Source organism: Leptopilina boulardi, unplaced genomic scaffold (genome assembly GCF_019393585.1).
Source record: "Leptopilina boulardi isolate dan_hultmark-lab unplaced genomic scaffold, ZJU_Lbou_2.1 LbouV2_351, whole genome shotgun sequence".
In the NCBI taxonomy this organism is placed as follows: Eukaryota; Metazoa; Arthropoda; class Insecta; order Hymenoptera; family Figitidae; genus Leptopilina; species Leptopilina boulardi.
Window position 1 is genome coordinate 984179 of NW_026137920.1, and position 23007 is coordinate 1007185.

Below are 23007 nucleotides of genomic sequence, written 5' to 3' on the forward strand. Positions count from 1 at the left end.
ATTTCAATTAATTTTCATATTTTTTAACAAAATATCTTAAAAGCGTAATTTGTCCTTTTTGAGAGAATCACCCATAAACTATAGGTGAGGTTCTGAAAGCGTCCCCCCGCCGATTTGAACCAAACTTGGTATACGAACGTATTTTGGTGCGCTAATTACGAAAATGATAGTGAAACCCGTGTAGAAATTTTGCAACGGCTCGGATCGGACGGGAATGCAACGCCAGGCCTGATGTGACCATGATTAGGAAATCCACATTTTCTCGTGGCCCTGATCAGGGCCAGATTATTATTCACCCCTACTGAAAATCCCTGTACAAGATCTTGTACAATTTCCTGTACAGGATCAGCAACTGAACTTGTACAAGTTCTGACCAGTTCCTATACAGGAAAATGCATACGAATTTGGAACAAGTTCATGTGTGAGATCTTGTACAAGATCTCGTGCAAGATCTTGTACAAGAAAGATGCTTGCACAAGAAAATGTTCATGTACAATTTCATGTATAAGTACTTGTACATGAACACGTCCATGTTCTTGCACATGTTAATTCATGTTTTTCTTTACTAAAAATTAAAAACTTCAAAGGCTGCGCAATAGTTTACTTTAACCTTTACAGCTGCGCAATAGTTTTTAGCATGCATGAGTTACGAATCTTAGTGGTTAAAAATTATCAAAATCTCAAATTTTATTAAAAAAAAAAATTTTACAACTATTTCATGTGCAAGAACATGAACGTGTTCATGTACAAGTACTTATACATGAAATTGTACAAGATCATGTACATTTTCTTGTACAAGTATCTTTCTTGTACAAGATCTTGCACCAGATCTTGTACAAGATCTCACACATGAACTTGTTCCAAATTCGTATGCATTTTCCTGTACAGGAACTGGTCAGAACTTGTACAAGTTCAGTTGCTGATCCTGTACAGGAAATTGTACAAGATCTTATACAGGGATTTTCAGTAGGGACTACCAGGGCCCAAGTAGGGAAATTTCTACACGAAAAATTGACACAAATTTAATTAACATGTTGAAAACCAAAAAAGTAGTAGGGCTGTGCCGGTTCTAAAACAGTTTGACCTTGAACCCTTTTTTCAGCCCTCTTGGCCCCCCACCACCCCCTAATTTGCATATTAACCCTTTCATTCACCACCCACCACCCCCTAATTTGCATATTAACCCTTTCATTCACCACCCACCACCCCCTAATTTGCATATTAACCCTTTTATTCACCACCCACCACCCCCTAATTTGCATATTAACCCTTTTGATCACCACCCACTTTCAACCCTTTTGGTCACCCACCTTTTGAATTTTAACCCGTTTGATCACCCCCCACCACCCCTTACCACCCACTTTCAACCCTGTTGGCCACCCACCTTTTGAATTTTAACCCTTTTGATTACCACCCACCACCCCTTACCTCACCTTCTTTCAACCCTCTTGGCCATCTACCCCCCTAATTTTTATATGTATTTTTAAACTTTTACCCTTTTGGTCGCCCATCCACCCTAATTTGCATAACCCTTTTCAGTATAAACATATACGGTTCCAAAAATTTAAAAATCATAATTAGAACCTCGAGGAACAAAGGGTTCGCGAGATACCGCGCGGGACTGTGGGTGGTTGGGAGTGGGTGGCTGTGGGTGGCGCACAGTGCATAGCTCAAAAGTGAAAGGTGCGCGGCAGATGTGCGCGTACGGTCACCGGGGCCCGTTGGTAGTCCATGCGTCAAGTGGGGATGGAGTTCAGTGGTGGGATGTTGTATATGGTGGGGAGTACATGTACCTCAGGCGATTCCCGTGGCAAGGAAAGTCATTCTGTTCTAGCCTCCAGAATCAGCAGCATCAGACCTCTGGCACTAGTCATATACCTACAGCAATCCTCTTCAGAGGTCTCATTCCAGTACAAAACTTTGTTGAAGAAGCATTACCAAGAGCATCAGTGTAAGTTAATCTTATTTATATTTTCTTATGTATAAATTATATCAAATTAATCATAATCCTTTTTTTCTGTTATAGATTCAAAAAATTAGAAAGTTAATCTTCCTACAAGAGACAAACATTCATTTGCATTGCCAAATTGTATAGCAGCATTGTAAGTTTACTCAATTTACATGTCTTTCGCAAAAATTTATCTTAATATGCATCAAATTGATTGTAATTTTATTTCTGTTTCAGTTATACTTAAATGAGCAAAGTGAAGCTTCGAAACATCGTATTCGGTAGACATCTTTAAAAAGCAGTCGTCATCGAGGACTATACCCCACCCCACTCCCTTCACTTCCACTACTTCCTTTCCAACTTATTCCAAATTCTCTTCATAGGTTTTTCAGATTTTTTTTTTAGGTTATTTTCAGCGTTTTTTTCAGATTTTTCAGCTTTTTCCTCATACAATCTTTTTCAGAATTTTAAAATAATGGCTAATCGTAGAAATATCGAAACATCTAAACCATACACCTCTATTGACAGTTTCAATGAGATTTGTGAAGCCTTAGACAATTTCATTGATGCTGCCAATATAGAGTTATGCTCTAGAAAATCCGATGACGATCGACTCATCACGATTCAATGGCATCACAAGTCTATACAAAATTATGCAATTTTAATTAAATTTTTTAGAAAATATAGCTTCTCAGTTCCTCAAAAACATAGGATCTTAACGTTATTACATCATATAAATTACTTGAAATGCCACTTTGATTCGCTGATGAAGCGCGGTGCAGGACTTAATCAATCAAATGAAAAAATTAAATGGGCTCTAACTGATTCGGCTTTTAATAATCGATTACAAACCGGTACAGTCATTAATTTAAGTCACTTAGATGTTAATGAATTTTTAGATGATGCCTTTGTTCCTTTTGAAAATCACATTAAAACTTGCTTAGACACGTTCGGTCCGTTGAAAGTATATACAGTATTCAATGCAAAATATAAAAAGGTTTTACCTGACGGTACTACAGAATTCGATATAAAATATTTCATTAATAAGACAGAGTCAATTTTCCCTTCAACTGAGTTACGCGATTGGTATAATGATTATGTAAAGCAGAAAACACTGAAAGAAATTGAAGATTTTCAAGATAAAGAATCAAATTGGCAACTCTATTCAATCCATAGATTAGATGTCAATATTAACAAATACAATCCTTTGCGTGTTGGTTCTTTCATTGATCTACCGCCATCTATTAAAGCTAAACGTGCCTGTGTCAATGTTAGAAATGAAAAGGATAATGAATGCTTCAAGTGGGCAATATTATCGGCATTGTATGAAGCTTCTTCAAACCCATCTCGTTTGCAAAACTATGCATATATTCAACATCATTTAAATTTCACTAATATTAAATTCCCCGTAGCACTCAATGACGTTGCAAGATTTGAAGTGCTTAACAATATTTCAGTAAACGTTTATTGTCTTGTTAAACGAAAGGGGAAATTCACAGTCTCGCCAATACACCTAACCTCACAGAAACAATCCAAACATGTTAATCTTCTACGCGTTGATGATCACTACATTGATGAGGATGATGATAAAGAAGATTCCGCAATTTCCAACAAATTCCACTATGTTTGGATAAAATCTCTATCACGTCTTATAAATAACCAAGTATCCACAAATGAGCACAAGTTATTTATTTGCGATCGTTGTCTTCACTACTTCAGAAGCAACGATAAACTTACCGAGCACGTTGAGGATTGCCAAAAAATGAATAACACCAAAATCATCTTACCGAAACCAGGATCTAGTAGTATTCAATTCAAGAATTTTAGTAATAAAGAAAAAGTACCATTCATCATTTATGCAGATTGCGAGAGTCTACTAGTTCCAGGGGAGAATTCTTCATCTATGGGATGTCAGACAGAAGTAGTTCAACAGCATCAACTTCTCAGCATCGGATTTTATTTAAAGAGTTATGATGACTCTTTAAATGAATACAGGGCATCACCCAAGAATGAAGAAGATCCGGCAAGATGGTTTGCAAAAGAGTTGAAAAAGTTGGCGGAAGAAATTGAACCTACATTTATGGTAAATATTCCAATGGATACTCTAAATGCAGATCAAAAAGCTGCATTTAAAGTAGCTAATATTTGCCATATTTGTATGAAAACTATCAAGCATGGAGAAGTAAAAGTTAGAGATCATTGCCATCTGACTGGGGTGTATCGAGGTGCAGCCCATCAAGATTGTAATGTCAATTATCAAGATTCTAGAATAGTTCCTGTAGTCTTCCATAATTTAAGTGGTTATGATGCACATTTTATTATTAAAGCAATCGCGAATGAGTTTGAAGGTAAAATTGACGTTCTTCCCATTAACAAGGAAAAATATATTAGTTTTACCAAACATGTTGAAGCAAGTCTCATTAAATTTAGATTCATTGATTCATTTAGATTTATGGCATCATCTTTAGACAAATTAGCATCATATTTAAACGAATACAAAATTGTCAAATCAAACTTTTCAAACTATAGCGATAATAAAGTTAATTTGTTAACCCGAAAAGGAGTTTTTCCTTACGAGTATCTCGACTCTAAGGAAAAACTCGAAGAAACTCAGTTACCCCAAAAGGAATGTTTTTATAGTACATTGAATGATTCAAATATATCAGATCAAGAATATTTACATGCTCAGCAAGTATGGTCAGAATTTAATTGTAAAAATCTTTGTGATTATGTTTATTTATATATGAAAACTGACATCTTGCTGCTTGCTGATGTATTTGAAAATTTCCGTGAACAATGCTTAAAAGCATACGGGTTAGATCCTGCACACTATTACACGACACCGGGTTTTACTTGGGATGCTATGTTAAAATATACAAATGTAAAACTAGAACTGCTCACTGACATTGATATGATAATGTTTATTGAACGTGGTATAAGAGGGGGCATAAGTCAATGTACAAATCGTTATGCCAAAGCAAATAATCAATATATGAAAGAGCACAATGTCAATGAGGAGACTTCTTACATTGTATATTTAGACGCTAATAATCTATATGGTTGGGCCATGGTACAGTCTCTTCCCTATGGTGATTTCAAGTGGGTTTTAGAATTTGACAATAACTTTAATTTTAACGTTGCAGATGATGCAACTATAGGTTATATTTTGGAAGTTGATTTAGATTATCCTACAGAACTACATAATATGCATAATGATTTCCCATTTTGTCCTGAACACTTGAAACCACCAGGGTCAAAGCAAGAAAAGCTTCTAACTACTCTCCAACCGAAACGAAAATACATTCTCCATTATCGTGCACTTAAACAAGCATTAGCCAATGGGCTTAAGTTGGTTCACATCCACCGCATTTTACAATTTAAACAGTCAACTTGGCTTAAAGATTATGTCGATTTCAATACTAGTCAACGAACAAAGGCTAGTAATGAATTCGAGAAAAACTTGTTTAAATTAATGAACAATGCGGTGTATGGTAAGACAATGGAGAATGTACGTAATCACGTAAACGTGAAACTCGTGACAAAGTGGGAGGGTAGGTATGGGGCAGAAGCTTTAATTGCTAAACCTAACTTCCACACGCGAGCTATCTTTAACGAAAATTTGATAGCTGTGGAACTTAGGAAGACTGAGGTGTACATGAATAAGCCGATTTATATAGGTCTTAGCGTGTTAGACATCTCAAAAACTCTGATGTATGATTTTCACTATGATTACATGAGGAAAAAGTATGGAATGAATTGTAAACTGCTTTATACTGACACTGACAGCCTTATTTATAATATCAAATGTGAGGATGTCTATTCTGATATGAGAGCAGACATTTTCAAATTTGATACTTCGGATTATCCCATGAATAATGTATATGGCATTCCGCAAGCCAACAAAAAAGTGTTAGGTCTTATGAAAGACGAATGCAATGGCAGGATTGTCACTGAATTTGTTGGTTTGCGTAGTAAAATGTATAGTTTACGTGTGGATAATCAAGATTTCTTAAAAAAGGCAAAAGGTGTAAAGTCTAATGTAGTTAAGAATCATATAACTTTTAATGATTACATTTATTGTTTAAAAAATATTAAAATCCAATCTCGAACTCAATATTCCATTCGCTCCAAACTCCACAAGGTCCTTACTTTAAAACAGAAAAAAATAGCCCTAAGTCCCTACGATGACAAAAGATTTTTACTGAAACACAACACTGACACTCTTGCATGGAGTCATTATATTATAGAAAGAGATAAAGTCATAGAAAACGATGTAGAAATGATAGAATTATAAAATAGAATTTAAGTATTTATTGTAATAGAATATAAGTATTATATTGTAAATAGAAAAGAGAAATCTAATTTTATGTATATTTATGAATATTTATTGATGTTATTTATTATATTGATAAATATTTTATTGATGTTGTTATACACATTGGTTTTTAAATAAATAAAAATTTTTTCTATATACATTGAAACTTTGTCTACTTTTATTTAATAGAACCTTAATATAGTTTAACAGTTAGGAAATAAAGAAATTCACTAAAATGATTACATTTTTTATACATATTTTATTTAAAAGTAACTTCCATATAAATACAAGACATTATTACATTTTAGTTCAACATTACTTCAAAGTCAGTTTAACTTTTCAAATAGTTAACTTTAACTTTTCAAATAGTTAACGTTAACTTTTCTAAAAGTTAACTTTAACTTTTCAAAAAGTTAACGTTAACTTTTCAAATAGTTAACTTTAACTTTTCAAATATTTACATGCATTTTACATATAACTTTTCCAAAAGTTAACTTTAACTTTTCAAATAGTTAACGTTAACTTTTCTAAAAGTTAACTTTAACTTTTCAAATAGTTAACGTTAACTTTTCTAAAAGTTAACGTTAACTTTTCAAATAGTTAACTTTAACTTTTCAAATATTTACATGCATTTTACATATAACTTTTCCAAAAGTTAACTTTAACTTTTCAAATAGTTAACTTTAACTTTTAGAAACTTTTAAATTTCTGATTTATTTATCCAACTATTGTGAGAATTATCAAATCCAAGCCATTTTACATAGACTTTATTATGACGATTTTTAAGAACTTTCTCGACAAGATAAACATCTGAATATTTGACTTTGGAAATTTCTTCTTCGTAGAAACCGCCTTCGATGGGTTGATCTTGATAATCCTTTAGCTTGTATGTTACCGGCTTTGTTGATTTTACTTGAGTGATGGTGAATATTTCAGTTGTCCAGTTGGGTGTGTATCCTTTTTCAAAAACATTCTTATACTTGCTAACTCGCACTTTATCACCAACTTTGAATTTTGCTTTCTTAGGTAAAATTTTCCTTTGTTTGGATATGCGTTTCAACAGTCTCTTTTCATCTTCTCTGCTGACATCTTTAGGTTTCATTCCAATAGTGCGATGTTTATTATTATTATACTTTTTAACAAGAGATGGTAAAATGTCTTCCCATTTGTAATTTCCTCGTAAGTTGAACTGTGGCCACATCATATTTTTTAATGTGCGGTTAAATCTTTCAATAATTGAAGCTTTTAAATTACTATAAGTTGAATACAGTTTAATTTTATATGATTTCATTAAACTTTCAAATACAGAATTATAAAATTCTTTCCCTTTATCAGTATGCAAGTTTTTAGGAACACGTCCATTCACAAGTATAGATTCCATAGCTTCAGAAACATCTTTTCCACTTTTACTTCTTACAGGAATAGCCCATGCATACTTGGAAAATATATCTATAACTGTAAGCATATATTTAAAACCTTTATTAACTTTTGAATAAGGTATCATTTCAACTAAATCTGCTTGCCAGGTTTCATCAATTCCACGCATTTCTACTTTTCGACGTGGATAATTTCTCCGAGCTTGCCTATGTAACTCTGTCACAACTGTTAACTTTTTATCATCCATATTCAAGGATTTGTAACAAAAAATGATCTTGATAGAACAATATTCAATATAATAATGATCTTAATTTTACAAGTTCACTCTTAATATATAATTTGTGCTTCCCGTAATTCTTCAATTATTGACATAATTTCATTGTTATGACTTGAATTGCCAGCCTGTTGTGATGCGACAAGTAAGCGTAGACGATCAACAATCTCGTTTGGATCATCCCAATAGACATAGTCTGGATATGATTCCTTCTTTACCGTCATAAATTGCGGTAATTGAGTTTTCCTCTTCAAATAAGAATCTCCAGATTTGAGCAAAAGTTTTGCAATAACATTAGTATATTTGAAAGTCTTATTACTACGAATAGGTTTATTTGGACTATAGTTCTTTCTATATGCATTCGTACTACGCAGGATTTCTTTATAGTTTACGAAATCATTAGCATTTGTTAACTTCTGATCAGGTTTTTGACGGAATATGAGTTCTAATAGTCCATCCGTTTTAGAATATTTTTTCTTCCCAACTAGATTAATGTAAGAACCTTCAAAATCAATTTGCGTATTACCAATCATATATGTACCGTCGGTAAGTTTACGTACTCCATAAACTGTATCAATATATTGTTTTCTATTTTTGTCCAACATTTGTAGAAATTTCTTTGTCAATTTATCAGAATCTTCTTCCACAGTATTAACCACATTACTTTCATCTTTAATATCGTACATGCCTTGCTCATGAAAGTCATCATTAAGTATATTATTATTTTGCTCATTAGTATTAACATTATGATTCTCTTGATTTGACAATCTATCAATTATATTTTCTTTTGATAAATTTTGCATGTCTTCTTCTTCATAAATAGGATCATAAAACGTTACATCATCATTATAAATAGATTTGTTGAAAGGTGTATCTTTACTAATGGCAGTCTTAAAAGATGATTCAAAGTCTTCTTCTTCTTCTTCTTCTTTCTTTACATGGTTTTGAAAATTTTCAATCTTTATAGGATTTTTAGTTATATTCACTAATTTTTCCAATGGAGTAACTAATGGTTGAAAGGTTTCTTTCAATATATTTTCAGCTGACTCTCTGCCACTTTTAAGAATACGATGCTTTCGACGTATAGCATCACTTGCTGCAGCTATTTGATGTAGTGTCTCTCGCTCCTTTCGAAACATGTTTATTTATGAAAGTCTCAAACTGAACTAATGCAATTCTCTTGAAATGCTTAATATTTATAACTGGATAAAGCAATCAAATCCCTTCCTATATCTTCCATCATTTATATTTCTATCTTTGTCAATAACTACAAATCCATATCTGTCAGAGTTCCAACATACTGAACATAAATCTCGAAACTGTGTAAACGTCATATCTGTATTAACATGATCATTGTAAACATGCTTGAGATTCCTTTCATCTTGTCTGAATAGCACAAGCAAATTAATATTATCTCTAACAAGATGTTTTGGAATATGAGCATATGTTTGACAAAGATAAAAACTATCGACGTTAACATGTCGCCCCATACAAAAAAACGCTTTAACATTGTCCTGCTTCTCACAAGCGATATCATCAAAAATGAAAATTGAATTAGTTTTTGCATCTTTAGGCGTAACAACTTGTTCATGTTCACTGAATTGGAAGAACTCGATGCCATCTACTTTACTAAGTACTTGTTCCAAAAATTTATATTTCGGCTGCTGTAATGATTTTGAATATAAATATATATTTTCAAATCCTAAACCATTCGGATGTATAATCAGAGAAAGAAGTGCATTCGTTTTTCCACAATTTGAAGGTCCACAAAAAGCTGCTCGAATACTGTTTGAAAATAAACTTCCATGTCGTTTAACCCCATTATCTTTAGTTTCAATGAGGTTATCAACATTTGCAATCGGGAGTTGTACAGCTTGTACCTTGAACTGCATCTTGGAATTGACTAACGAAAAAAACTATAAATACCCCACTTATATAGTCGCCCTCAATCAGTTGGTTATAGACCATTGTCGAGTGAGGAATGATTACTCACGATAAAGTGAAGAAAAATTCTTGCAGTGGTCAAGGATTTCTCAATACTTTAATTAACAAATTACCATTCGAGTGTCACATTCCTGGTTATCAATATTGTGGACCTGGAACAAAGTTGGCAAAACGTCTTGCACGAGGGGATCCTGGTATAAATCCCTTGGATACGGCTTGTAAGGAGCATGATATAGCCTATTCAAAAGATAAAGACGTGGCTGCAAGAAATACTGCAGACAAAATACTAGCTGAAAAGGCGTGGGAACGAGTAATTTCCAAGGACGCTAAAATTAGTGAAAAAGCAGCTGCATTAGCTGTAACTAATATAATGAAAGCTAAATCTAAATTTGGGATGGGTTTAAAAATTAATAATAATAATATTAAGAAAAAGATTGTGAAGAAGAAGAAGAAGAAGTCGAAGAAGAAGAAGAATACAATTTCCAAGAAAAATAAACGCATGACATTAGGGAAAATTATTCATGCTGCTAAAAATAATATGAAAAATAATCATAACGCAACGGACACTATTAAAACAGCAATGATTGGTGCACAAAATGCAGTTAAAAATCTTGGTAATAAATGTAAAATTTCATCACCTCGAATTCTTCCCGTACCTTCAAAAGTTGGCGGTATTTTACCGCTAATACCAATTTTTGCCGGGCTTAGTGCATTAGGAGCACTTAGTGGTGGAGTCAGTGGTATTGTAAAAGCAGTAAATGATGCTAATGCTGCTAAAAAACAACTTTCAGAAGCTCATCGACATAATGAAACAATGGAGGCCATTGCTATAGGAAAGGGTATATATTTGAAACCCTATCGTAAAGGACTTGGTCTTTATATTAAACCACATCAAGGAAAAGGATTGAAATATACAAAGAGTGTTCAAAAAAACTAATATTGAAGCTACCTCACCGCGCACTAACCGACTATGATTTACTTAAATATGCTAAATTTGTGAAAATACCTAAATTTCGTGGAGTTTTTATGAGAAATGAATTACCTATTACAGGACCTTATAAATGTGAATCAGCCATAATTAATCTTGATAATAAAGAAGGTCCTGGAACACATTGGGTAGCATATAAAAAGATAAACAATGAAACTGAATATTTTGATAGTTTTGGAAATCTTTCACCACCATTGGATCTCATTGTTTATCTAGGTGTTGGTAGCTATATCAAATATAATCATGAGAGATATCAAAATTTTGATACATTTATATGTGGTCATTTATGTCTTAAATTCTTATGTAAGCAACTTAACGTTAAGAACAGTTTTAATCTATATAAGAATATGTAAACGATTATAACCTTCAGTATAAAAGTAGATGTCCAACATGAATGACTCTTTTACTTTAACGTTAACGGGAAAGTCTTCAGTTCTGGAGGCTTCATACTTCCCACCTATTGAACTTTCACCTAATAAAAATTATACACTTGGACTTGTTGATTTATTTACATATAACTCAATTCCTAATATTGATGAAAGTTCCAACAAATTTTATATAAATAATAATGAGATTACTATACCTACTGGTAGTTATGAAATTAAAGATATAGAAGCATATTTAAAACGTCAAATAACAGATAAAAATTATTTGTCAATAGAGTGCAACAATAGTACATTACGATGCTATATTAAATCAAATCTTTGGATTGACTTTACTCCTGAAGATTCTATTGCTAGTTTATTGGGATTCACTGCTCGCAAACTACCACCAAATGTAAAACATTCCTCTGATTTACCTGTAAAAATATTGAAAGTGAATGCTCTACGCATTGAATGTAATATTACCACTGGAGCGTATATAAATAATGAAAAAGTCCACACTATACATGAATTTTTCCCCACTGTTCCACCGGGATATAAGATTGTAGAAGTTCCAGCACACATCATTTACCTTCCAGTCGCCGTAAGGACAATACATAACATTCAGCTACGTATAGTAGATCAGAACGGTATTTTAGTTAATTTTAGAGGAGAGACAATAACAATCCGTTTACACATTAAATCAATGTAATGGGTATTGTTTATAATCGAAAAGTCGGAAGTAGTTATAAAACTCAAACACCATGTCCATCGAAGATCAGTTTGAATACAGCTCGCAAGGTGTTAACACCTCAGAGTCGACAATTCCTGAAGCAGCTAGGTCTACGAGTCAGAAATCAAAACTAAGGAAGAGAAAGAAGAGAAAATTTTTTCTTGTTTATTTTGTGTCGCTGTTATAAGAAAAATGGAGGAGATTCTCAGCATTCCAGCATCAGTGAATTTTGATGAATCCATAGCTAATTATGAGATTCACAGTCATCAACCATATGCATCCTCATCGTTTAACAATAGTGATGAAATTCGCATTATTGTACAAAATCAAGATTTATCTATTTTACCAAGCAATAGTGTATTACATATTTTTGGAAGGTTGACTAATGCTGATGGAACTGATGCCACACAAAATATTCATTTCACCAACAATGCGATAGCCTATTTGTTTGATGAAATTCGTTATGAATTGAATGGTATTGAGATTGACCGTTGCAAGTACGTTGGACATACAACTACTATGAAAAGCTTGGTTTCATTAACACCACCTCAACTTAACCGCGCTGAAAATGCAGGAATTTTGAATATGGAATTGAATACAAGAATGTCATTACAAGATGGATATTTTGATGTATCAGTACCACTTGGTATGATTTTTGGTTTTGCTGAAGATTATAAAAAAATTGTTATGAATGCGAAACATGAACTGATTTTAATAAGAGCACGTAGTGATTTAAATTCTATTATTCAAACGGGCGAAGGTGCAGATGAACAGTTCAAAGTACAAATTAATAAAGTGGAATGGTTAGTGCCATATGTTTTACCATCTGATAATAATAAAATCAAATTATTGAAATTTATCGAGAAAGATCCACTAATTTCAATGAGTTTTCGATCATGGGAAATGTTTGAATATCCCTTAATTCCGTCAAGTACAAGAGTCATGTGGCAAATAAAATCGTCAACACAATAAGAGAAGCCTCGATATGTAATTGTTGGATTCCAAACAGGAAGAAAAGATAAACGTAAAAAGTCTGCCAGTTATTTTGATCACTGCGACATTACAAATGTAAAACTCTTTTTGAATTCACAATCATATCCTTATGGAAATTTAAATTTAAATTTTAATCAAAATCAATATTCTATACTTTATGATATGTATGCTAATTTTCAATCTTCCTACTATGGAAGAGATTCTGAACCCATATTAAAACTTGACACTTTTAAATCATTGGCTCCTCTAATTGTTATTGATTGTTCAAAACAAAACGAGTTTCTCAAACAAACGTCAGTTGATGTACGTTTGGAATTTGAAGCTAGAAATAATATACCTGCTGAAACAACTGCTTATTGCCTCATCATACATGATCGCATTGTACAGTATAAACCAATCAGCGGTATAGTTAAGAAGATGTAAAGCAGTGGAGGGGGTAAAATGAAAGTAGTGGGGGTTGAACTGAGTGGTATATAACTCACGTTCCTGGGATAGAAATTTATTTCTATTCCAGGATGGAGTTCATCGTAGACGTTCAAGGCTTCAAGAAACCCTGCAACGATTTCATTTTCAAAGAGTTGGCTATACTTCCTCTTGAAGCTGATGCTCAACCTCGAGTTTACCTCTTTGAACCTCAGTAGATATACAGGGGGAGTTCTGGATACAGGCTTCGAGCTTTTAGCGTATCCAGAACTCCCCCTGTATATCTGTGAATGCGTCATTTATTTTTTCAGTTAGGAATTTTAAATTAGTTTTAAGAAAAATTATTTCATTATAAATTTTTTAAATACCTTTTTAAATATTTCACTTTGCCATAAAAAATGCAAGGAATGGACAAAAAGTTTTTGGTTATTATATTCCATTTAGCGATAAAAAGTATTATAAATGATGCTATGCTGTAGGTCAGTTGTTATATTGACGTTTTGTATTCGGAAATTTAGCTTGCCTTAAGAATGTTAAGAGAAGTCAAAACACGTTTCAAAACTGAAGTGCGTTTATCTACAAGTATTAGATAATAAAAAATATCTTATTGCAGGTCAGTTTTTTATTTTGACATTTACATGAAATTAATCTTTTTAATTGCATTATGTGATGCTTTTTTTGTCTTAATATCCGGTGGTCAAGTCTTCGCAGACGCATTTTTGTTTTGAAATACCTTGCGCCGTAATTCTTTATCGCGCGGCGAGATTTCCGTCAAAGGAATTTTGTTTATAATTCAGCGTTATGTTATCTAGTGATGTTATACAAGAACACGATGGAGGAATTTATTTATGCAAAAAAGAGGTACGTGCAATATTATTTGTTAACATTCCTGTCCTTGACGGACACTATAAAAGCAAGTTAAAATTGTTTATAACAATCATTGCTTACTAAGCTCCGTTCGAGATCGTTTTCATTCTTAAGCTTGTTTCGAGTTAATAAAAAAATCATTTTTTTAAGAAAAATGAACTTTAATTGCAAAAAACTTATAAAAGTTATGGAAAGTGCTTTTGACATAATTAGCGAAATTAAAAATAATAAAAAATTTATATGTGAAACAGAAAAGTGGATAAAATTTGGCATACAAAATATTCGCCTCATAAATAAAGTTTTAAGAGTAAAAAAAGATTTATCAGTGGGTGAAAAAAATAAAATAGTAGCCACTTTAGGAATTTTAAAGGGCATAAACAGAAAATTAAAAGAAAGTCGGAAAAGAGGTCAAGGTGTAGGAATAAATGAAAATAAAAAATCTAATAGAATTAAATGGGAGGACTTAGAATCAGCATTTGAAAATAGAGTGAGAACAGCCGTTATTATTAACTTAAAGCACAAAGATTTATTTGAATTTCTGGTTGATTCAAGATCGTTAATTAAATCTCGATTAAAAAATGCGTTAAAGAAAAACAGCGGCTTAAAAGTAAATTTTATATTTACAGCAATTTTTTCAACCATAGCTGATGGTGAAATGATTGAAGAAAAGAAATTTTTTAATACAAAAAATGAAATTATTGTACCCATTACAGACATTGATATAATTTTTGATAATGTAATTGAACAAATTTCACAAAAAATTGAAGAGTTTAATGGAAAAGAATCTGGCTGGACTTTAAAAGAAATAATAAATTTGATTGTAAATATTAATAGATATGCACCTCTTCAAGGAGGCTGTAGTACATATACTGAATTACCAAAATTTATAAGAGATAAACATGCAGTTTTGAATATTAGAAATAAAGATGAATTTTGCTTTCTTTGGTCTATAATATCAGCCTTACATCCTGTTAAAAATAATCCAAGTGTTACGAGTTCTTATCCTGATTTTCGAAATATATTAAAATTTGAAGGCATCAATTTTCCTATTGCTTTAACAGACGTACCTAAATTTGAAAAAATGAATAATTTGAAAATAAACATTTATGGATTAGATAATGCTGAAGGTAATAAAAAAGAGATTGTTCCATTTTATATAAGTGAACGATTTTCCGAAAAACCCACTATTCACCTTTTGATGATTAAAAATACAATTGGTGATAAAAATGAGACCGAGACCAATTATCACTTTGCATGGATTCGTAACTTATCTCGATTAATTAAATCACAATTGACAAAAAGTAATTGTCGAACTTGGATTTGTGATAGATGCTTGTGTCATTTCAAACATGAATATTCATTAGAAAATCATAAAGCAGATTGCACAAGTTTGAACAAGTCTAGAGTTATTTTACCAAATGAAAATGAAAATATTTTAAAATTTAAAAACTTCAGATTTCAAGAAAAAGTTCCATTTGTTATTTACGCTGACACTGAAAGCATTTTAGAACCTGTTAATAATAATAATAATAATAATATGGTTTCTGGTGCACATCGAAAACATTTTCCACAAAGTGTCGCATTTTATTTACATTGTGAGTTTGATGAAACTATTTCAGTATTTGAAAGTTATAGAGGAAAAAATTGCATTTCATGGTTTATGGAAAAGTTAAACGAAATTGCAAGTCTAGTTGACAGTTATTTAAAAAAGATAGTTCCAATGGAACCTTTAACTTATCAACAAGAATTGCAATTTCAAACTGCTGAAAATTGTTTTATTTGCGAAAAGCCATTTAAAAATAATGACATTAAATGTCGAGATCATAATCATTTTACAGGAAAATATAGGGGTGTTGCTCACCAGGAATGTAATATAAATTACAAAAATTCACATATAATTCCAGTAATTTTTCACAATTTGACAGGTTATGATGCCCATTTTTTTATAAAAGAGTTGTGCACAAGTTTTGAAGGTTCTGTTAAGCTTTTGCCAATAAATAAAGAGAAATATATATCGTTTACTAAATATGTGGAGGGAAAAAGGGTTTGTTTTAGATTTTTAGATTCTTTTAGATTTATGCCCAGTAGTTTGGATAAATTGGCAAATTTCCTTATAAATGATGAAAAGAAAATAACAGCAAAATTTTGTAATAATATCACTGAATTCAATTTATTGACAAGAAAAGGAGTTTTTCCCTACGAATATATTGATAATTGGGAAAAATTACAGGAAAATCAATTGCCGCAAAAGGAAGCATTTTATTCTAAACTAAATGATTCACATATTTCAGAAGATGATTATATACACGCGTGTCAAGTATGGGACCAATTTAATTTAAAAAATTTGGGAGATTATTCAGACTTGTATTTAAAAACAGATGTCTTACTTTTGGCTGATATATTTGAAAATTTTAGAAAAACTTGTGCATCAGCTTATAATTTAGACCCTTTACATTATTATACTGCACCTGGGCTTGCATTTGATGCAATGCTCAAATTGACAAAAGTGGAATTAGAGTTATTAACTGATATAGATATGGTGCTTTTTTTAGAAAAAGGTATTAGAGGTGGAGTTTCTCAATGCTCAAATAGATATGCAAGAGCCAATAATAGATTCATGGGGTCAGAGTTTGACAAAAATATAGAAGAATCATATATTATGTATTTTGACGTAAATAATCTATACGGTGCTGGAATGAGTGAATTTTTACCACTATCAAATTTTCAATGGGAAAAAAATCTAATAAACTTTGATGTTACAAAAATTCCGGATGATTCTCCTTATGGATATATCTTGGAAGTAGATCTAGAATATCCAGAAAAATTACATGATTTGCATAAAGATTTGCCTTTATGCCCGGAACATTTTATACCTCCAAATTCAGAGAGTAAATTACCGAAATTAATAACTAATTTACTTCCAAAAGAAAAATATGTTATTCATTATAAAAATTTGAAATATTATTTACAATTAGGAATGACATTAAAAAAAATCCATCGAATATTAAAATTTAAGCAATCGCAATGGTTAAAAGAATACATTGACTTAAATACAGAATTGAGAAAAAATTCTACCAATACATTTGAAAAAAACTTTTACAAATTAATGAATAATTCAGTTTTCGGAAAAACAATGGAGAACGTGAGAAAACATAAAGATGTTAGAGTAGTTTCAAATTGGGAAGGTAGATATGGAGCCAAAGCTCTGATAGCTAAACCCAATTTCCATAGCTGTAATATATTCGATAATAATTTAGTAATTGTTCAGCTCAAAAAACTACAAGTTAATTTTAATAAACCAATCTATGTTGGTTTTAGTATTTTAGATATATCTAAATTATATTGTTATGATTTTCATTATAATTACATCAAAAAAACATTCGGCGATAAATCCAAATTGCTGTATACAGACACAGACAGCTTAATTTATCATATCAAAGTTCCAAATTTTTATGATTTTATTAAACGAGATTTGCAACTTTTTGACACTTCTGATTATCCAGAAAATAATATTTATGGAATTCCTTTGAGAAATAAAAAAAAATTGGGTCTCATGAAAGACGAATGCAATGGGAAAATTGTAACTGAATTTGTTGGATTACGCTCAAAATTATATACATACAAAGTATTGGGTGAAAAAAATGAAAAGAAAAAAGCTAAAGGGGTTAAGGGTTCAACACTAAAAAAAATTAAATTTCGGGATTATAAAAAAACACTTTTTAAATTTAAAAATTTAATAAAATCGCAATATCTAATAACGAGTAAAAAGCATGATGTATACACTGTAAAGCAAATAAAAAAAGTTCTAAGCTGGCGTGATGATAAAAGAGTGCTTTTGCCAAAAAGTACAGATACTCTACCCTGGGGTTTCAAAAAACACAAATAATTAAAGACAGAGAATTACATCATATTTAACTGTCCTTGTTCATCAATATTAAAATGAAGTATCCATCTCACCCCATATGTGAGCGAGAACCTTATCACCTTCTTCATTCGATTCAAGCCTTTATCTTTGTCGTCTCAAATTTCATAAACTATGGCTTGGGTATAAAAAGGAGCTCGATTCAAGGGAGCTCATTAGACAAGTGACATCTGAAAAAATCAGAACAAGCTCCATATAGTGAATTTTTGTGTGTGCTAATTTTTTTAGTGATTTTGAATTCTGTGAGTAATTTATTAAAATAAATTAAATTAAACGTTTATAAAAAATTTTAAATTTGATTTTAAAATTTCTTTTTAGTATCTTCTAGATTAAAATTTTTTAAAATTTTATTTTAACTTTTTTAAAAAAAGTCAATTATTTTGCATTAAATTTGTACCTAATTTATTTTATTTAAAATAAAACGTTTTGTTCAATTAATTATTAATTTAAATTAAATATTCAATTTTTTATTAAAAATTAAATTGAATTAAGTTTTTATTGAATTTTTAATTTAAAATTTCATTCTTTTTAAATTTTTTAAATTTCACTTTGAAATCATTTATTAATTTTCTTGAATTAGATTAAATTAAAATTTTTCATAAATTTAATGAATTATTTTAGAAAAAATTTCATTACATTTTTTAAAATTTGATTTTAAATTTTTAAAAATAATTGATTTTAATTTATTAAATTTTTAATTTTTAATTAAAAATTTATAATTTTATTTTAATTTAGTTTTGACTTTTAAAAGATAAACTTTTTAAGACTTATAATTTATCAAATTTAAAATAAATTTTTTATTAAATATTCATTTTATTTTTATTTAAACTGTTTATTAAAAATTAAATTTTTAGTTAAATGTTTTACTTTTTATTAACTTTAGTATAAAAGAATTTTTTTATTTATATTTTTACAGAAAATAAAAAATGGCATACACGCGATTTATGATCAAAATTGAGGCACCAGCCGAATGGCTTTTTGCTACGATGGATGATGAGGCTTTCCAAAAAATATGCGTCATCTCTATTGCTACACGAGCAAAAGACTTGATCAGGAAAACCTTAGATCCCCAGGGGAGCACGGTAATTAATTATAAAGGAGTAAAGGCCGAAATTACTGAAACGCCTTCTGGGTATACTTTTCAACGATGTGAACCTTCTGCAACAAATATGTCTGTAAGTAAATTTAATTAAAACATGACATTTTATTTTTTTAACTTTATTAAAAAACAATTGAAAACAATAATTTAAAATTTCAATTTTTTAAAAATAAATAATCTTAGAAATACTTAAATATTTAAAATAAAATAATACTGATTTTTAAAAAGATAATTTAAAAAAACAATTTTTTAAATAAATAATATTTGAAAATACTTAAATATTTAAAATAAAATTAATAATGATTTTTTAAAAAAGTTATAAATATTATTTTTACAATAAAATATTTAAATAAATTAATTATAAGTATTGATTTTTGAAAATTAATTAATATTTTTTTCGCAGCAGCGTGTAACATCAACTGTTTCTTTCGATTTGGCAATTGCAATTCCGTCTGAATGGGTCACACCACAAACTGATTTCGAAATTCTCCGAAGCGTGTTAATGGTAGGAGTCGCTGTTTCAAACTATGATTTTTTTCATAAAATGGAAACGCTAGATAGGGTGTACCTTCGTCATCGGGGGTTGGTCGTTGAAGTTACTAAATTGAGCAATGTGTCGTTTATTCTACAAAGAAGACCTAATTTAAAAGTTCCGGAACACATTCATTATCCGGACGATGTCAGAGATAATATGCAGTTCAAGCAATTGGAGATTGATGTTAAAGAGTGCACAACAAAGGATATTATTCAAGAGGACAAGGAAGTGGAACTTGAAAACCGTTTAATTTTGGCAACCGACGAATTTATGAACCGAAAAAGTACGAGCGAAGAAAGCAGCGATGAGTCAATGGAAGTGGACGAAAATGAGGACGAGGAAGTTGACGAAAATGAGAATGCGGAAGTTGACGAAAATGAGAAGGGGGAAAGCGCTGATCAAATGGAAGTCACTGACGATACAGTGCAGGGCGCAACTCAGAAGGATGCCATTGTGGAAGGCGAGAAAGATGCGGTTGTGGAGGGGGAGAAAGAGAAAGATGTGACTATAGAAGGCGAGACAGAGAAACATGCGACTGTGGAGGCAGAGAAACATGCTGTGGAAGGTGCGACTGTTCAAGGAGAAAGAGATACGTCTGCAGAACGAGAGATAGAAATTGTCGACTTAGAACAAGAGAAGGATATCACTATCACACCTACCGAGGAAGAACTGATCGACATTGCTATTAAAGAACATTTGTCTCATTTCATTTAATTAAATAAAATTTGCAAATACAAAATTTTACGTAGTATCAAAAAAGATATAATCTTTTTGTAGTGTTTTATGTTACAAATGTGTGAAAAAAAATAAAAAATTTCAAGCGAAAAAAGTTTTTTAATAACCTTTTGTTTAAATAATTTGTTTTATTTAAAACGTTTTTATTAAAATTGTTTCTAATTAAAGTTTAAAATCTTTTATTAATTTGATAAAAATTTAAATTCAAGAAAAAATAGAATAATGGTATATATATTTTTAAATTTATCAATAATTATTTTATTTAATTTAAAAAATTTTTCTAATTAATTCATTCTATCAAAAATGCTATTATTAAAATTGTTTTTAATTAAAGTTTTTTTGAAACTTTTAGAATTAACTATATAAATTTTTAAAATTTGATGAAAAATTCAAAAATATTGCGCAGGAAAATTGTGTTTATAAATAAAATTCAAAAATAGGGTTAAAAATTGTTTTTAATTTTTAACTTTGCAATAAAAGTACATCTCAAAACTAAGCCTATGCTTATATATATACTATATACTATTGTCTCGTGACTTATTCGTTCGCTTGTACATTTCGATACTTCATGCGCGGACTACTGCTTTTTTGCGTGTACTATATTATATAAGACCAACTAAGCGACTTCTACAAACTAACCTACCTTAAATTCTTTACAAGGCCGAGTAACACAGAGCTACTGATTAAATTCTTTCTTGCTTATTTCATTCTTTACAAATCACGGACAAGAATAAAATTACAAATAATAATCTATTTTTTTATACTTACAAAAATCATAATTTTTTCTTTGAAAAACTTGTAAATAATAATTAATAAAAAATAGTAATAATAATAATAATTATTATTATCTTCTAACTTATACAATTTTTCTTACAATACCACTTAGTGGTTTATATTCAACGATTCGATCATGCAAAATTAAACAATATGCTGAAGTGTTGGCCTCAAAGTTTTCTCTAGATTCAAATTCTAAACGGATGTCAACTGGTCCACTTTTTAGTGCCTCATTTTGTTTTGAACAATCAATTACAATTAAAGGAGCATATTGCAAAAATTCTTTTTTTGATAAAAGCGGTTGAGACTCTTTACCATAATAAATATGTTGAAAATTAGCATACATTTCATATAAAATAGAATATTGATTTCTAGTAAAATTAAGATTCATATTACCATATGGATAACTTTGCGAATTTAAAAATAACTTTACATCAGATATATTACAATTATCAAAATAGCTTGAATTTCGCATAGTATTATTTTTCCTATCAGTTTGAAACCCTAATATAATAAATCTAGGTTTCTCCAATTGCGTTGAAGTTTTTACATTCCAAATATGTTTTTGAGTTAATGGTAATAAAGGATACTCATATAATTCCCAAGTTCGAAAACTAATTGGAATCGATGGATCCTTTTCTATATACTTTAACAATTTATATTTTCGAGCATCTGATAATTTTATATATGGCAACAGCCATTCGACTTTTTCTATTACAATTCTAAACTGTTCAATAGGGGCAACTTGACGAACGGCATTCAAATCTGTTCTCGATCTTGTAAAAATGAGCTCGTGTTTAGCGTTTACAATTACTTTTTGATAATCTTCGGCAAAGCCAAAAATCATATTTAGCGGAATACAAACGTCAAAATAACCTTCTGCATTCGTTATTGTTGCATCATTAACAAATTCCAACCAACCAAAATTTTCAAGAAATTTACTTTGAGCAACATCAAAAGAAACATAATTTTTCATTAAGCTTGTAAGTGCTACATTTTTATTTTTATCAATTTCTACACCATTAAGCTCATATTTTGCTTCTTCAAATAAATGACAGACGCCATTGGAAACTATAGATGTGTTTACTACAGCTGTACCATCATTTTTCAAGAGTCTTCCGGTGACATGAATTGAACTTTTACTCGGAAGTAGACAGTGGTCTTGATTTTGCACAGTGATTCGAATTTCATCACTGTTATTGTACGTTGATGAAGTGTACGGCTGCTGCGCATGCACTTCATAATGTGCAATAGCCTCATCAAAAACAATTGGTTGTTCAATATTTAATATTTCCTCGTCCATGACAAGAAAAAATTCTGCGAAACACAAATACACAGACACAAGTGCAAAATAATTTAAATCTTTTTAGCCTTTGTTTTTTACAATTTTTAGGCCTAGATTTTTCAGGAGCTGGAGATTTTGAGGTGTTAATCTCTTCACACTTTTTCGTCGACTGAACTGTTTTTGACATGTTGGTTTAGTTTTATAGCCGTAACCAATCTTATTTTTATTATTAAAAACAATACCCATTATCCTTGAGACTTGAGGTGTAATCTTATTGTTATAGTTTCTCCCCGAAAATTGACTATATTTCCATCTTGATCAACAATTCGCACTTGAATGTAATCTATTGTCTTGACGGAGACTGGCAGATAAATGACGTTATTTGGGACTTCCACTATTTTATATCCTGGTGGCACAACAGGAAAAAATTCAT

At 30.7% G+C, this 23007-nt stretch overlaps 4 protein-coding genes across 6 annotated transcripts in view; 2 read left to right on the plus strand and 2 right to left on the minus strand.

Annotated features, from left to right (window-relative positions):
• The window catches only part of LOC127286269 (uncharacterized), a 107559-nt gene that overhangs the window by 44635 nt on the left and 39917 nt on the right, over positions 1-23007 (minus strand). The gene's annotated exons all lie outside the window — the stretch shown is intronic.
• On the plus strand, positions 2424-6242 carry LOC127286202 (uncharacterized). Its single transcript, XM_051312559.1, has 3 exons — positions 2424-4659; positions 4768-5037; positions 5092-6242. The coding sequence occupies exons 1-3, from the start codon at positions 2424-2426 to the stop codon at positions 6240-6242; spliced, it is 3657 nt and encodes a 1218-aa protein (XP_051168516.1).
• LOC127286204 (uncharacterized) lies at positions 12134-12913 on the plus strand. The gene has a single exon (XM_051312560.1). The coding sequence runs from the start codon at positions 12134-12136 to the stop codon at positions 12911-12913; it is 780 nt and encodes a 259-aa protein (XP_051168517.1).
• LOC127286205 (uncharacterized) lies at positions 21372-22820 on the minus strand. The gene is made up of 3 exons (XM_051312561.1): positions 22817-22820; positions 21686-22606; positions 21372-21598 (listed from the first exon to the last, which is right to left on the minus strand). The coding sequence occupies exons 1-3, from the start codon at positions 22818-22820 to the stop codon at positions 21372-21374; spliced, it is 1152 nt and encodes a 383-aa protein (XP_051168518.1).